Below are 15,723 nucleotides of genomic sequence, written 5' to 3'. Positions count from 1 at the left end.
TTCCTCTAAGCCTTTAAAAGACCTTCTCCTGCTATATTTAGATTTGCCTTCAAGTCAGATCAGTTCTATCATTTCTCCAAGTAGCCTAATTTACATCTCTAGCATTACAGGCCACAACTTAGCTCTCTTTGAAACGATCTAAGTAATAACTTCTCTTTCAGAAGTTACCCTCAAAGGGTTTGTAGCAACTTGAGAAGGACCACAAATTAAAGTTGACATTGTTAAGCAGAGCGATGCAAGACAGCTGCTTGTTATTATTCAAAAATAATATCACCTCTATTGCAGTGGTGCTCCTTGTGCCATTAAGTGGAGTGCTGGAAAGGAAGCAAACCATTCTACAGAGCAGTGGCCTGAGGAGAATAATGCTTGCACTTGGAGTCCAAGGCCAGAAGAATCCACCTGGTCTGTCCTTCACACAGAGCAATAACAGTACTGCCCTGCCATAATCGAAAAGCATGCCTGAAAGTCACTTGATACAAGCATTCATACAGAAAATAGTAACCAAACCAAAGACACTAACAAGTTCCCATCTTATCATCAGAGACCTGATCAAAAAACAACCAGGGTCGCTCAATCTTCATCTTTCTGGATTAACCATCATTGACAAGGACCATCACTAGTAGCGAAATAATGTAACTTATTTTGAAAGTGTACTAGTGGTGCTGCAAAGCTTAACTGGGTTTCTTTCCTCTGTAGGAATAAGTAATCAAGGCAGAAAAAGAAGTAGTTGCCTGCCTTGAAGGATTTTGTGAGTTATTTTACAGTACAGTTATGTACAATGGGAATAGTCCAAAAGACATCTCTATGATCAAAAAGAATAAAGAATTGTAGCTGATGAGGATGAAAACCACAACATCCTATGAAAACATTCCTTAACGTCTTCAAGTCAAGCAATTCATTTCTCGGGAATTAACTTCTTGAATCTGAACTGCTTTGATAGAAATAGCAGCAAATGAAAGTAGTTGGCCAGACTGTAAAGGGAAATGACAGGAAACAGGACTTCCAAAACAGCTGCTGAATGAAGTAGAATATAACATATGGAAGAGATGCAGGTATTAAAGTGATTTCAGGTGCAATTAGAATCCCTTTAAGGAGCATGGGGAAGAAATGAAGATGGGCCTTTTGCTTTAAGTTACAACGCAAAATTTTGCCAACAGAATGAAGGAAAAACAAAGCAAGTCTTGTAAACAGGCTAGTTTATGTAAGAGGAAAATATTTATGCTCTGTTCCTTCTTTTCTGATAAAAAAATTGATAACTTGCTTTGAATGACTTTAAAAGTGTCAAGCCACTGCATCCATGAAACTGCCCACTACTCCTCCAGATGGTTGCTTTTAACATCATCACTGTCTCATTTACTTTCCAGTGTTCATTAGTTCTGCAGTCAAGCACTGCTTATCTGGCAGATAAAGATCAAAATGTCATTTTGAAATGGCAGAGTTTGTGACTTTATGCATGAACAGTGTCCAGCTTTTATCCATCCAGTTTCTTCCTGAGTCTTTCCAATTAGAAAAGTTTTAATTTACTGTCAAGACAGCTGCAATTAAGAATGTTTTATTATTACTACTCTGACCAGGATTAATGTTCTGGGAAAAAAAATCCGAACAGAACTCTAAGTATTTGCAATGGCCTCTTAAAATTCCACTACCTTCTGTGCAGAACACAACACTAGACTTCAGATACAGTAAAATATATGTTAAATATATGTTAAAACCATTAATTTTTGCATCATGGGGAAACTATTAATTAAAAATATTACCCATCCTTTCACACAGCAAAATCCCTATACACTGCAATGTCTTTCCAAAGTATGTTCACTGTGGAAGGTAGGAACAGAGAGAAGCATCATACAATATCCCTTCCTTTTTCCTGTGTCCAAAAATCACTCCGTTTTGTTCCCACTAACTGTGGAATTCTCCAGAGTAAAGTGAGCAGGAATTGTTTATATCAGTAGTCTCCAAAGCGGAGTGCACGCAGCCCAGGGGACATGTAAGACAATCCACTGGAGAGCAGGAATAAGTACAAATATATTAGGTGTGCATGCTCAAAAAAAAATTTTACTAATAGGGCTGCACAATCAACAGAGTCTGGAGACCACTGGTTTACATGACTTCAGCACCAGGAAGCTGAAACAGCATTTCCTCCTTTGCTAGGAAGAGGTAAAAATAACAGAGGGAGAACTGCATGCAAGAAAGTTTTCAAGTAGGCTGCATTTTTCAGTTATTTAGCTGCAAGTTTAATCACAGGCAGTGAGTGATCTTTCAGAAACAGTTAAGTGTTTGGCTCACACTATGTCTAGTAGTTGAGCAACTCTTGAAAATCCCATGAGATTCTGACTGGTATCTAGAGGCTGCCAAAGGCCATTCAAAATCTTATTCTGGATGATTGAAAGTCAATGGACCTGAACCTTAAAGAGATTTAAAATTCTAAATACATAAAATTCAGTTTCAGCAATAACTTATGCCACTGCATTGCTTGGCCAGTTTTCTGATGCAGATATAAAAAGTCAGCTCATTTTTATTTAAATTCCTTTCAAACATTAATGGGGGGGGAAATATCCCTGCTAGTCACTAGACACTTCTTTTTCTTCTTGTTAAAAATCACCTACTAAAATACTCACGTCAGTGCTGTAATGGCCATGGATTACTATCAACTAAATGAAACAGTAAAGTTACCGAAACTTTGGGGAAGTTTTACTTCGTCGGTATGCATTACTAATAAATAGTGAGGCAATGCAAACAATTTTTGAAGAGTCTTGTCAACATGAAGTTATCCTGACTAATGTCTTTTTTTCTACCATTTCTGTTCCAGTGAGAATGACACTAAGCACTTTATTCAAGAATAATACATTGAGATAAATTCCTTTACTCCACCTGAAAAGTTTTGAAGCAGCACATAGCATCGATTACAGCTCTGAAATGCAGTACAGCATCCTCTAAAAGGCAGAGTTAAACATTTCCTTTAAATAGCTAAGAGAGCAACTAGAGTAACACAAGTTTTTACATGACATTTCTTTCATATACTTTGATGTCAAACAATGAATGCTATGAAACAGAACACAACCGATTTGTTTTTCTAGTTATGCATGACACCCCTCCAATATACTGTGAGCTCTTGGTGCTAGATATCGTAATTAAAATGACACTTTTCTCACAAAGCAAGGGACATTACTGCATAACCATTTCAGGATTCACAGCACAAATTTAATAGAACCCTTAAGCACATGCTGATCCCTGGGCATGTAAGAACTCTATCTAAATAAAACTATCCATGCTGAAGGCTAACCAGTACCCATACCTTCAGAACTCAGTGAATATCAGCAACAACACATCTGTGGCCCCTTTTGCAGTTTTCCTAACAAACAGGCCACATGCCAAAAGACCAATAGGCTCTGCAATCTCCAGTGTGACCCTAGGCAAAATGCTCTCATCTGCTCTTCATTTCCTCACCTGGCAGTTTATACAAAGCTAAAGTAGAAATACGCATAAGCTACCCCTGCTAATATAACTCTTGCTGTTTTGTTTGTTCTGTGGAAGACTTACATCCTCTTGTTATTCTTAACTATCACACCACACTGCAACAGAAGTGAATAGCACAGACTATTCACACGTGAACACCAAAAAATAGTTTGATGCCTGTCTTACCGTTCCAACTCATATACCTTTCTCTCCTGCCTTCGCGTTTCACAACAGAGCAACAATACAAATGCATTCAGATGACTTTCATCAGATCGATCATCCTTTTGCACACGAGTGTCATTACTACGTAGCCTTCCTCTTGTCTCTTCTAAGAATCTAACCCTACAGCCCTCCACATGTGTCAAGCGTTCACGCTATCCTCACTGGTACAGCTTCAACATTTAATCTTCTTTCATTTCATCTTCAGGGAGAGCTTTTCAAGTCTAATGATATCTCTTTTTACCAGTCTTTTCTAAACATTTTCTAGGTTTCACCACAAACACACACATACAAGCCAGCTTATTTTAGTTTATTGACTTTCTTCTGAACACATTTCATTTGTGCCTAAAACATTTAGTAAAGAGCAGCACAAAAAAAAAGCTAGGCTCACTCTTGAAGTACAGAAATGTTAGTACAGTTGTGCAAAACCATGTAATTTGCTTCACTTGCAATGAGACCAGGTTATCTCAGATGGGATGGCAGAAGCAGAGGGTTCTCTGCTACACTGTTCTTAAGATCCATAGCTAACACTCAGGTAACCTAGGAATGATACTTACTATGCCCCCATGCCTTTCAGACAGGCACTTGCTCAGGATTATCTTCCCCACCCCCCAAATTTCTGTGCCCTGAGAGTTTGCCTGTATCTTCCTGCCAAATACCGTCCCATATCTTGAAAGCTGCAGCCGTATTTTCCTAACTCCCTATTTTCTGAAGGAAGTTTTCCACCAAATTCTTTTCTCTCCAAGAAGATGTCATAACTCACCCTGCAGAATGATCTTTAGAGGCTCATCTATATTCTGGTATACCAGTAACCTGATGATGCAGAGAAGCTGCATCCTTCTGGTGTATACACGTAGGTGCTACTGCATTTATGAAGATGCTAGGCCCTCTCATCTACAAGCACAATACTTCAGGGACAGAAGCCAAAGGATGTCCGTCCTCACCATTTTCAAGAGACAACCACTGCTCAGGTGAAATGGCAAAACTGTGCATCCAACCACAATTAATGAGAAAGAACACTCTATACATGAAATAAAGGCAATTTACTGTTTTGGTGCCATGTTACTGCTTTTTAAGTATCCTACCTGTTTGCGCCACCAAGTGGGTCCAGCCACTCCAAACTGCTCCAATCTTTTCATGCGAGAAAAAATGAGTCTCAATCTTCTTGGGCTCAGTAAGAAAGATCTCTTTGCTCACTAGCTGCCCATGTTTGTTGCTACCCCAGACATACAGGTGTCCTTCATCTACAATAGACAGAGAAGTAAAATTTGTTGACAGTGATATACATAGAACACCACCAGATACAGGCTCTGTCTCACCTCAGTGATGTTGAGGAAAGAACAAGGTTTCATTCACATTGTGTTTTCACGGTATGCTTTCTCCTACCATTCTTTACCACGGGCATGCACACTGTAACTACAATATCAGAAACCAAGGGCCTAACACGACCTGTTTTGAGGGCTACACCGACTCCTGAAACAACCAGAGCTTTCATTCAGGTCAGACTTCATTTCTACTGCGAGCCTCTCAAAGAGGACTGAAAGACGTTTATAGCAAAGGCCAGTTTTTATTAGAAAACTAGCCACAGTAGTCAACTTCTCTGAGACAAAATAAAAATAAAAAAATCAAAGCATCCTGGGGACACTCACTGAGCAGCCCCTCTCAGCCCACTCTGTTCTTGCAGGCCAGCTTTCACCTCCACCCCAAAGCTTTGATTCAGTCCAGTAAATAACTTTTTGAATTGCAGCAAATAATTTAACTCCCCTCCAGTACCTGGGACTCTTCAAAGCCTGGCTGGCTGCTCCTGCTTTGCTTTACAGTCTCCCAGCCTCTCTACAAGAGCTACAAACTCCTAACTCTGCTCGTAACTCTCCTGTCTTCTTCAGCTTGAGCTAATTCAGTATATCCCTAAAGCAGGGACAGTTTAATGCTCCCTGCCTCACCTTGCACAGTCACTTCCTAGACGAATTGAAGACACAGCCATGAACATGCAACCAAAGCAGGTACCACCCTGCCACACAAGGCAAAATTAAAAATATTATCATGCCTCAAAACAGTGCTAGACAACTAGTGAGAGACTTCTGTAAGTAACCACTTGTTTTCCCCACCCCTTTTCTAGAATAAGCATTTGAGCAAGTGCACACTCCAAAATTCCACCCACAGGTATAATTGTATTTACAGAAACATCCACATTGCTTTATACCTTTCTCTGGTGCATGTTGGAGTTGCTCACAGCCTAACAACGAATTGACAGTAACAAGATGACTGTTCAGATGACATTCTGCCCAGGTTCTAGGCCTCCATGTTTAAAAAAAAAAATATAATCCACAAGAAACACTCAACAGAACACAAGCTGCATCAGGCCTCCTGAAGTCCTTTGCCACCCTATACAAGCTGCAAGCGTAAGAAATAAGTCTTACACACACAAAGTACATAATCATGGGCCCAAGACGACCAGAAGCCATATCATTTGCAACGTGGAATTGTTCAGAGCACTGTCCGCAACACTCGAGGCTCCTGGAAGTCTCAGGCCAGCACTGAACTCCTCACAAGCACCATGACAGAAGATAATCTTTGGCAGGGGGAGGGGGGGCAGGCAGGGAAGTAGGACTTGGGCTACAATATATTTAATAACCCAAGTTTGGCAACAGTAACAGAACAAACCAGGAAAATTCCACCATACACACGCTGGCAAAAAGATAGAAGGGGGGTGAGGGGAAGCCAGTATTTGTCAAGTTACATGTTACTGACAGCCATCCACAGGACTTCATGCACTCCTCATTAAAACAACACAACTGAAATGAAAATTAAAAACAAATAAAGCAACTGTTTCATTCGAATTCTCCACTAAAATTGATAAATTCTTTCCCAGAATGAAATACATACAACTTCTGGAGAGAGAGAGACCAAAAAAAAGGAGGGGGGAGGTGAAGAGGTGACAGAAACAGCTTGTTTCAACAAAGAAAAACATTGTTTGTCACTCATGTTTCCACAACTAATATGCACTGCCTCTGTCACCTCCTTTTCTTCTCCAGGTGAGTTTGCTTTATCCTGGGAAATGTCACATGCTCAACCCTCATCTCATTTCTTGAGTAGGTTTTAACAAAAACTTAAGACACTAAGACTTAGCACCATATTCCCATCACTGGAGGGTTCAGACCAGTTTGGATACAGGTAGACTACCACCCTTTTACATAAAGAAGCCACCAGTTATGTTTGCAGCAGCCCACTTCCACAGTTGTATCAAAAGCCTGCCTGACTGCAGGTGTTTGGTATCATACCAGCAGGTGGCTCATGAAACAGAGCCAAAGAAAATGGTATCACAGCATGAAAGATTCCTAGAAAAAAAGAATCCCCATTTACATACTACACCCTGCAGTAGTATCTTTCCTATATCAATTATCTTTAAAACACAACATATTTTAAGCAATAACAAGTATCTTGCAGGATGAAGGGCAGCAGCAGCATCACATTATTAAAGCCTTTGACATGTACTTTGTTAATCTTGGTACCCCTGCTGCCAAATAGACTACTCTCTTAAATAACAAGCAAAAGCATGAAAGAATAATCTGTTCACTCTCTGAATACAGAGTGCTAATCAGGTAAAGTAGACCCTGTTTGTCCTTACAGTTGTTCTTCACTAATCACACACACACTTTGCATTTCAGAATTCAATATAATTTACATTTTGGATCATCTCCCTATACAACTAAATCTCTGTAGATCTGCATAAGCAAATACTCCTTTAATGATGACAGAGGTACCAGATGGCTGCATATTTGCTAAGAACTTGTTCCTATGAAGATTGGCAAAGACTTATCTTCATAAGGTTCAATATATTTTCCACACTTCAAAACTGTAAGATTACAGCATGAAAAGCTATTCTGTTTCCCCTTCTCTCAGTCTGCTTAAAAAAAAAAAAGTCTTTATTAGGCTTTCATTAGTAGATACTAATTCTCCAGCATGGGAGCACTACCTAAAGATCAAAGAACAAATGCTAGACATTATGGAAGTGCCTAAGTGATTAAAGCAACTTCCTACTGCTTTAAATAAGCCTTCTGCTCTTACACTACCGCACACAGATTTGCACGCTGTTATATTAGAGCCACCTAAGATAGCTCCAGACCACCTCACGTCACTGCACAGCAGAGCGCTGTGCAAAGGCATTAGCTCACATAGCAGAAGCAGGAGAGCCACAGCAGCCCTTCCTGGGACACCCAGCAAACATACCCTTTCTCCACGGACAAAGGGTTGCACTGGTTCCAGCACTCAACCATCCAGAGCTACCCAATCTGCAATACAGAGACTTACCCAACCATGTGCCTCCACAAATCCTTTCAGAGTTTCTAACCATTAAATAAAGCCCTTATGAGTAAGTAAGGGTCTGGGCTCTAAGTCACACGTGACCCCAAGAAAAAACACACAGGATTCACAGAACTGAAAACAGGAATCTAGCTCTAAAGAAAAAGGAAAGTTCTCAGAATCCAAAACTATTACTGAACAATTAACCAGTACTAAGTCAGATCATATTTTACTAGTCTCACCAAAATTAACCAAAATGTTTCCAAAGCATAAAACCTTTATAGGCTCAGATAAGGACTTTCACTTCTGTACCCAAGGCCTACCTGTGAGTAACACCGAATGATAGGAGCTTGCAGCAACTGTCTTCACCTTCACATCTTCCAGGCCTACAGAAAAATTAATCTCATAAAATTTGTACAGCAGGGACCATTTCATGCATAGACATGCACACAACTGTAACAGGATGATGAAGAATTTTATAAGAAAAGCCTTTGCTTTTGGGCCATAGACATTGCAAGACTCACTATCATTCTCCCCCACAGCTTATGACCTTGCAGGCCCATTCTGTCCTTCAGGTGCTGCACTACACGTTTATAATAACAAGTGGCTTTATAATAAAGAGGATGCTACATATCGCTCCAAATCACATTTCTGCTCTACCCACCTTTACAAAGGAATCAGATTCCTGAAATACCTGTTACTTTGCAGGGTTCCTTTGCTGTCAAGAACAGAGGGAGGGTTTTTCCTTGGTTTGCACGCTTTGCCTGAGACGCCATGCCAGTGCCCCACTGAAGAACCAAACCGCTCTCTTTCCAGAGTAAACACAGATAGAAGAGATTAAAACATCAACCACCAACAAAATCACTTAACTCATTAATAAGTTTTAAAGGTACATACATTTCATTTTCACTGATTCAAATTATACTTTTAAAAGACCTTTATGCCAAAAACATACAGATAAGCCTTATGAAGTCATCAAGCAACAAACAAGCAGTCTTACAATACATGGAAGAAAATAAAGATGATACTAAGCAACCTGTCTCAGCTCTGAGGCCTATATTAGGATGTTATTGAGGACTCAGTGACAGAAGACCCATAGCTGTAACACCTCAGGAATGGACACAATGTATTTATTACTCTAAGTTTATTGTACTTTCTCTGCATGCTAATTTGTTTGTGCAGTCCAGCAGAGAGGGACTGCAGTCACTTGTCCTTTCCTCAGGAGCTTTCATAAACTTCACCTAGCTCTGAATCAAGATGTTCACTGAGTGCAGAGCTCAGGGAAGCTTAATTCCCAGTATTCACACAAGCACCAGAGATCCCACTCTTCTTCCAAGCGTCTCCTTTGCATCTTCAGCTAGACTCCACTACTTGGAAGCCATACTAAAGTTCATGCAAAACTAAGCAAAATAAAAAAAGCACATGTAGTTTGCTATTCCTCAATTTTAAACACAACCATGTCAATTGGAAGGTTTTGATTTCTAGTTATTCCATAAACAAACTCAAAGTCTCCAAGAATATCAGGAGAAATATTGAGACATTATGACACTCCCAAATACACACACAGAAGACAGTGGGAGAAAGAATCAAGAGGACATGATTTTCAAAGGTGTGTGAATGAAATTAACTCCAAGTAGATTCTCCTTCCCAATAAAAGTTTCATTCTTGTGATTTTTCTAGGTGTCAAATTCATCATTAAAAAAGCCCATTTCATGTGCAGTTCCATTTTGAAGTATCTTATACAAATCTAAATCCATTATTTTGCATATTATAATGAATTAAAAATCCTAAGAAGGTATTTTGATTGACCAGAAATTTTTTCCAGAAAATCACTCGTTATGTTTTGTTTCAGAACGTGAGAAAAGAAAACAGTAAGTTTTTCACTTTGTTAATTAACTCTCCCTCTCAATTCCTGGAGAACGATTCTTCACCACCAACTGCAGGAAGACGTTTCTAGTGTGTTTATTATTCATGTTAATTTGTACCAACATCTTAGTACAAGACTTTCAGGAGTACTTTCCCTGTGATATTTAAAATAAAGAGAAGCTAAGATAAATTTCATCTCGTTTCCCTCCCTCTCCCCCTCCAAGCCATTAAAAATCCATTTCATTTGTTACCAAAATGATACTAAAATTATGACAGATTTACCTGTAGCAGCAAGGGCATGTCTCAGTCCTGCAGCAACATCCACCACCTTCTCTTTGAGAGACTACTCAAATAAAAGAAAAATATATTTTAGTTGCTTTTTGCATTTAGTGCCTCTAAAAGCAAAATATACCAACAGAAGTGGAACACTACAAAAACAGCTCTCAATTCCAGCCTGCATGTCACAATGCATATCAACATTCTGTATCACAAAGGAAGTAAACTTGGGCCAACAAAAATAAATAATAAAAAAAAAAATCAAGCAAAGCAACTGGATGTACAGCTTTGTGGCAATAAAACAAAAGTCACAGTCAAAATCTTCACATGAAAGATGGAACCTTGGCAATACAAATACATATAAACTCCGTGTTCCTCAAGAATTACACCAGAACCTCCATAACAAATACTGGTGACAAGCAGTAATAAAAGTTCCATCAAGCTGTTCAGTCTTACCAAGTCCTGCAATCACAGACAATACCACCAATAGTAAGTACCACCTACACCCTAAAGGCTGCCCAATATGGTACAGTCTTCTTCCGCATGAGCAAGTCATACATGCATAAAATTAGCAAGTTAAGTTTGCACAAGGTACTTCAATTCTGGCACTTCTTCTCACAGATGTAACGCTATTTAAAATAGATGGCGTCAAGCTCAAGCATTTAACAGGATACAAAGCAAAAGAGAAAACACCCCAAATGAATGCATGGTGTACATGGTCAGGGAGGAGACAGACTCAAGTTAGCACTGTCAATACCAGCCTTTCTAAGGCACCATACTGGAATGGTGCTCCCAAGAAACATCAGATGAGTTAACCTAGGCAACCCCTAGTGAACAGGGGTTACCAGCTGTCCTCCTACTCCTACATTAACAAAGCAACAAAGGAGTATCTGGCAGGAGTCATGAAGCTAAATTTCTTGTCCGAGAACCCTTCCTGCTCTGAAGTTACTGCTTTCATTAGACATAAGAGGTCACACGGATGGAAAATAATTTCATTACTGTTCTCTAAATAAGAAAATACAGTGTAAATTAGGGATTAATTAGAACTCCTGTGAGAAATTTGTTTAAACTGTTAAGCTTACAGCCAACAACAGGAAAGCTTTTCTGATGTTACAGAAGTCTCAGTACCTACCAGTTAAAACATTGTAAAGCCATTAATTTGGAGCTGTTCCGAGCTCCCCACTCAGACTCAGCGGGGCCTCACCTGCAAACATCACCACACATTTCCACATGGCTTACAAGAACAACATGAGTCGAAGTCCAGCCTTTAGCATTTACAACTGAAGGTACCAGACAACAGGGAAATTGTTATCTAACTTTTTCATCCTATTTCCTTGGAAACATGATACTGGCGGTCAGATAAGCAAGTCAATGTACTTGTCAATTCCTTTACATGAAAAAGTAAAAATAATTTTAATCTCAAAACTGATAAAATTATAATGTATTCTCTGAGGTCTAGCTTTCCTGCAGCTACATACTTTCTCACACCACTATTATTTTGGGGGTGACCAAGCTTATTTTTATCTAACTATTTTTACAGCCAAGAAATACTATCACAGTCCTCGTTTTGGGGGAAAGAAACTCCAAGTCATAAATACACTCAAAAACCCAACACATGCTTAAAAACACAGAACTGTCACACCAGAAGCACAAGAGCAATAGATCAAAAGAAATGGCATAGTTAACTTTGTTGAACTCCATCATGCAGCTTGATTTTTTCAGGGGTGGATTGTTGGTTTGTTTTGAACTATTAAGCACAAATGCCTGACAAGGTACAGTGAATGCACATACCCTTCACATAGCAAAATTATCTAGTATCTTACCAACTTGAGGCAAAACTTCAGCTGGAGTAAATCTGGAGTTTCGCTGCCTTTAGTATCACTTTACATCACCTGATCATCAGGCTCATTCTGCAGATGTTACCAAAATACATTACGAAACACTATAAGCCATAGTGAGAGAGATAACTTTCTTCTAGAAGTGAGCAACTGCACACAACAAGAAAAGCAGCCTTACCTCCTCATTTCTGGGTCAATGACCATTTTTAGTCCTTTACTTTTTAAGTTTACTGTAACAGGCTTTATAAAAAAAAAAAAGAGTTGAAAAGTCTGGCTTTAAAGCCCACTGAGGTCAGGTGACCTTCGTCAGTTACTGGAAACAATATGAAGCACAGAGCTCTAAAGCACAATTCCTTTTACATGTTTACCTCAATCTTTTGTGGAATCAAGCACGGACCTGAAATTTGAGGAACTCCTAATTGTCCAAAATTGTTAGACCCACAGGACAGAACTAGACCAGATCCTGCAAAATGAAGCATTAGAGCCCAATCAGTAAATCCCTAAGCAAAAGCAAACCAATGTTACATTCTAACAAGCAAAGTACCACAGCCAAGTAGCTCAAAAAAGGACCTAATGTGTCCTGTCCCAAAGCTCCTGAGGCTATAGGCTTCCGGTCTTAACACACCATGTTCAATAAAGGTCTGAAGTTCACTGGGATACCAGGAACATGGAGCAATTTAGTTTGCAAGGCAAGTAGCTTAAAACCTGCGAGCACCTATGTATCACACAAGCAAGAGTAATGTGGAACTTTCAGCATGCTCTCTACATCAAGTTATTTATTCAGCTCACAGGGACAAACTTACCTACTAATATGATTGTAAAATCCCAGCCACAGGCAACTTGTTTTACACAAAAGCCAGACAGGGCAGTGCACAAAGTAAAACACAGTACATCCTCTGTGTGATTCAATCCCAACTGCCCATCTTTGTTATGGCCACATACAAAGAGTCCTCCTGAACCTGAAAGAAAAAAAAGCAAAACAAAAAACAACAAAAAAATCATGTTGTACTTCACAGACTAAAAAGATAAGTGTACATCCATGAGATCCTGTGTCAAAGAAGGACAGCGATTGTGTGTTATTTTAGGCACTGCAATCAAGTAAAAAGAAAGAGAAAATTATTTCTGATGCATCAGAAACATCTCTGATTAAGTACAGCTATGGGGAATTAGGTTTGTCAAGGAAGACAATCCATATGGTAAGACAGGCACCTCTCACTAAGATGCAAGATGAAGTCTTTTTTTTATCATATTCACATCTGTCTGTATGCCTCCTTTCCCATAATAAGTTATGGCATACAGCATACCTTACAAAACCAGATGCTATTTTTGCTCCATACCTTAAAACTTCTCAAGATTGAACAGCCTCCCACCTGATTCCTCCCTCTGTCCCACCCTCCCATCCTCAATACAGAAAAACTGACTGCTTTGTATGAAAAGCTGCTATATGAAACAGGTTAAGAAACAGCCCTCAGGTAGCCATACAGTAACCAGACAAGATACACAAACCGGGAAATTTCCCAAAATACTGAGTTAATTGGCACAAGAGGAACCTGTTTTGCAATTAAGACTTGTACTTGCTCAGAAACACAAGCCACAGATAGGTGGCAGCATCAAATCAACAGGGAAACGCGGAAAAAAAAAAAAGTGTTTAGAAGTCACACACTCCTTACAAGTGCAATGTTTTTACCAGTGATAACTGCAGAATGTCCCCCTCCTCCAGTAATGCTTTTAACGTCTTGACATTTGCAGGAAACATCTTTCAGTGACTGAGGTACCAGCACATCCTCTTTATGACCAAGACCAAGTTGTCCATAGCTGTTTGCACCCTTCAAATACACAGAGAAAAATAACACATTTTTTAAGAAGTTAACAAAAAAAGATGCACATCTGCTCCTAAGAGCAAACAAGCTCTTAGGTCACAGGTTAACCTGCCAGTATTTGGCCCTGAAAATCCCCCAAAATGGCAATCTTCATTCTTACTGCTGTCACACAGGACCCCTAGAATTACAGACCAGGACTGTCCTAAATTTCCTGTCATTAAGACTGCCTTTGCAACTCCAGTATTTTAAGAAACATACTGGAATATATCCTGGAGTAAGACTAACTGCACGCTAAAAGTTATCAGGATGATTACTAGCAGATTCCCGCTCATCACTAAGATCGTATTCATGCCAATGCTTTCTGGCAGTCCATGTCCAAAACGAGATCAGAAAGACACATAACCTTGTTCTGGAACCTAAACAAGTAAAGCAGAAACACTTATCCCTCATTATCTAAGTTTTTTAACTTAAAGTGGTCAAAATGAAAACATACCAATTACAGTTACTATAAATTTATAAGTATAAAACTATAGCCACTAAACTAATCCTAGAAAGCAAATGCTAACAACCTGGTAGGGCATCAGAGATTTTCTCAGCCAATTTAAGCTCTACTAAGCATCCAACTGTTTGAACAGCAACTTTAATTCACAAAGGTGGGCTCAGTAAATTCTGTAGCCCACACACTGCAGTAACAGCAACACTCAACATCCACGCTGCTCCCAGCTAGTGATCCCCAGGGGGGCCTTCCCTACCTCACTTGTGCCCCCCCCCTCCCCCCCCAAGATGGAGCACCTGGTGTATCTTACAAGGACATATTTAATAAAAAAACATTTTGTACCTACAAAAACAACAGCATTTTAAACTAAAGCTAAAGCTGCCCGCCTCATCCCATAGTTAACAGGTGGGTGAGGTGTCAGGATTTGAGCTCTACAGGCAGATCGAACTGTCTCACAGCCACTACTAGCAGCAGACACTTTTAGAGTGCTACTACTTCACCGACATAATTCTTTTGAGAAGGTATGTCACAAGCTCTCGTTTTAGCCTATAACTTGCAATGAATTTTCAAGTCTTCAAAAGCAGGCAAGCTGAGATAAGGTGCAGAAAGAAAACGGGTGCCTGAGGAACTGAGAGCCCCAGGGGCCTGCCCCAGCTCCGCTTCCAAGGCTGACAGGTTATTTTTACCAGACACGACCGCCACAGAGCAAAACGAGCTCCCAAGGAGAAGAGATGCCCATTTAATGGCTCTAGGACCTCCTTTGCTCCCCAGATAAAATCACAGTTCTGCTAAATCATGGAAAATAAATAAATAAAAGCGCTATTTCTGTCGAAGCGCGGGGTGCTGGGCCCCGGCCGCAGCGGGACGCGCCGGCCCCTCAGGCCGAGGCACAGCCCGGCCCGGGGCCGCCCGCTCAGCGCGGGGCCGCCGACCCTGCCGGCCCCCGGCTTCCCGCCGCCTCGCCAGGAACAGGGGGTCCGTGAACCGCGATAAGGGCAACTCGCCACAACTTTACCACAGCGTTATTCTGCCGGGGTTTTTTTCGGGGAGGGGGAACCTTGGCCCGCCCTTCCCCGGGGCAACGCGCACGGCCCCGGCCCCCCCGACCCCTGCAGCAGCCCACTGGAGGGCGAGCAGCTGGGCTCCGCGTCCCGCCCGTCGCCCCCGGGGACCGAGCGGCTGCGGGGCAGAAGAAGGCCCCGGCTCCCCCCGGTCTCCCTCACAGTGCCGAGCACCTGCTTACCCACGCGAAGAGCACGGGCTCCATGGGGCCGGCGGCCCGCAGCCCTTCCCGCCGCGCCGCAGGCCGAGGAGGAAGAGGTGGGCCGGGGGCGGGCTCCGGCGGGCCCCGCCTCACACCGCGCCGCCGCGCCCGGGGCTCTGTGGGGAGCGCGGCCGTCATCTCACGGGGTGGCCGCCAGGCAGCCCTCACCTCAGGACGGCCGTCACC

General features: G+C 41.2%; 1 protein-coding gene across 5 annotated transcripts in view; it reads right to left on the bottom strand.

The window, feature by feature from the left end:
* The window catches only part of SERGEF (secretion regulating guanine nucleotide exchange factor), a 157,391-nt gene extending 141,821 nt beyond the window's left edge, over window positions 1-15,570 (bottom strand). For 4 of the 5 annotated variants that reach the window (XM_040608277.1, XM_040608278.1, XM_040608281.1 and 1 more), the window contains exons 1-8: window positions 15,517-15,570; window positions 13,645-13,783; window positions 12,761-12,916; window positions 12,326-12,420; window positions 10,126-10,186; window positions 8,672-8,785; window positions 8,301-8,363; window positions 4,761-4,919 (exon numbers count right to left, since the gene is read on the bottom strand). In XM_040608277.1, coding sequence (XP_040464211.1) covers window positions 4,761-4,919; window positions 8,301-8,363; window positions 8,672-8,785; window positions 10,126-10,186; window positions 12,326-12,420; window positions 12,761-12,916; window positions 13,645-13,783; window positions 15,517-15,540 — 811 coding nt within the window. In that variant the 5' untranslated portion in view covers window positions 15,541-15,570. The remainder of the gene's footprint in view (window positions 1-4,760; window positions 4,920-8,300; window positions 8,364-8,671; window positions 8,786-10,125; window positions 10,187-12,325; window positions 12,421-12,760; window positions 12,917-13,644; window positions 13,784-15,516) is intronic. The other variant, XM_040608280.1, reaches the window with a different exon arrangement.
* Window positions 15,571-15,723: the final 153 nt, after the last annotated feature.

This window comes from Falco naumanni, chromosome 10 (genome assembly GCF_017639655.2).
Source record: "Falco naumanni isolate bFalNau1 chromosome 10, bFalNau1.pat, whole genome shotgun sequence".
NCBI classification, from domain to species: Eukaryota; Metazoa; Chordata; class Aves; order Falconiformes; family Falconidae; genus Falco; species Falco naumanni.
The sequence above is the reverse complement of the archived record's forward strand: the minus strand, read 5'-3'. Positions and strand labels throughout refer to the sequence as shown.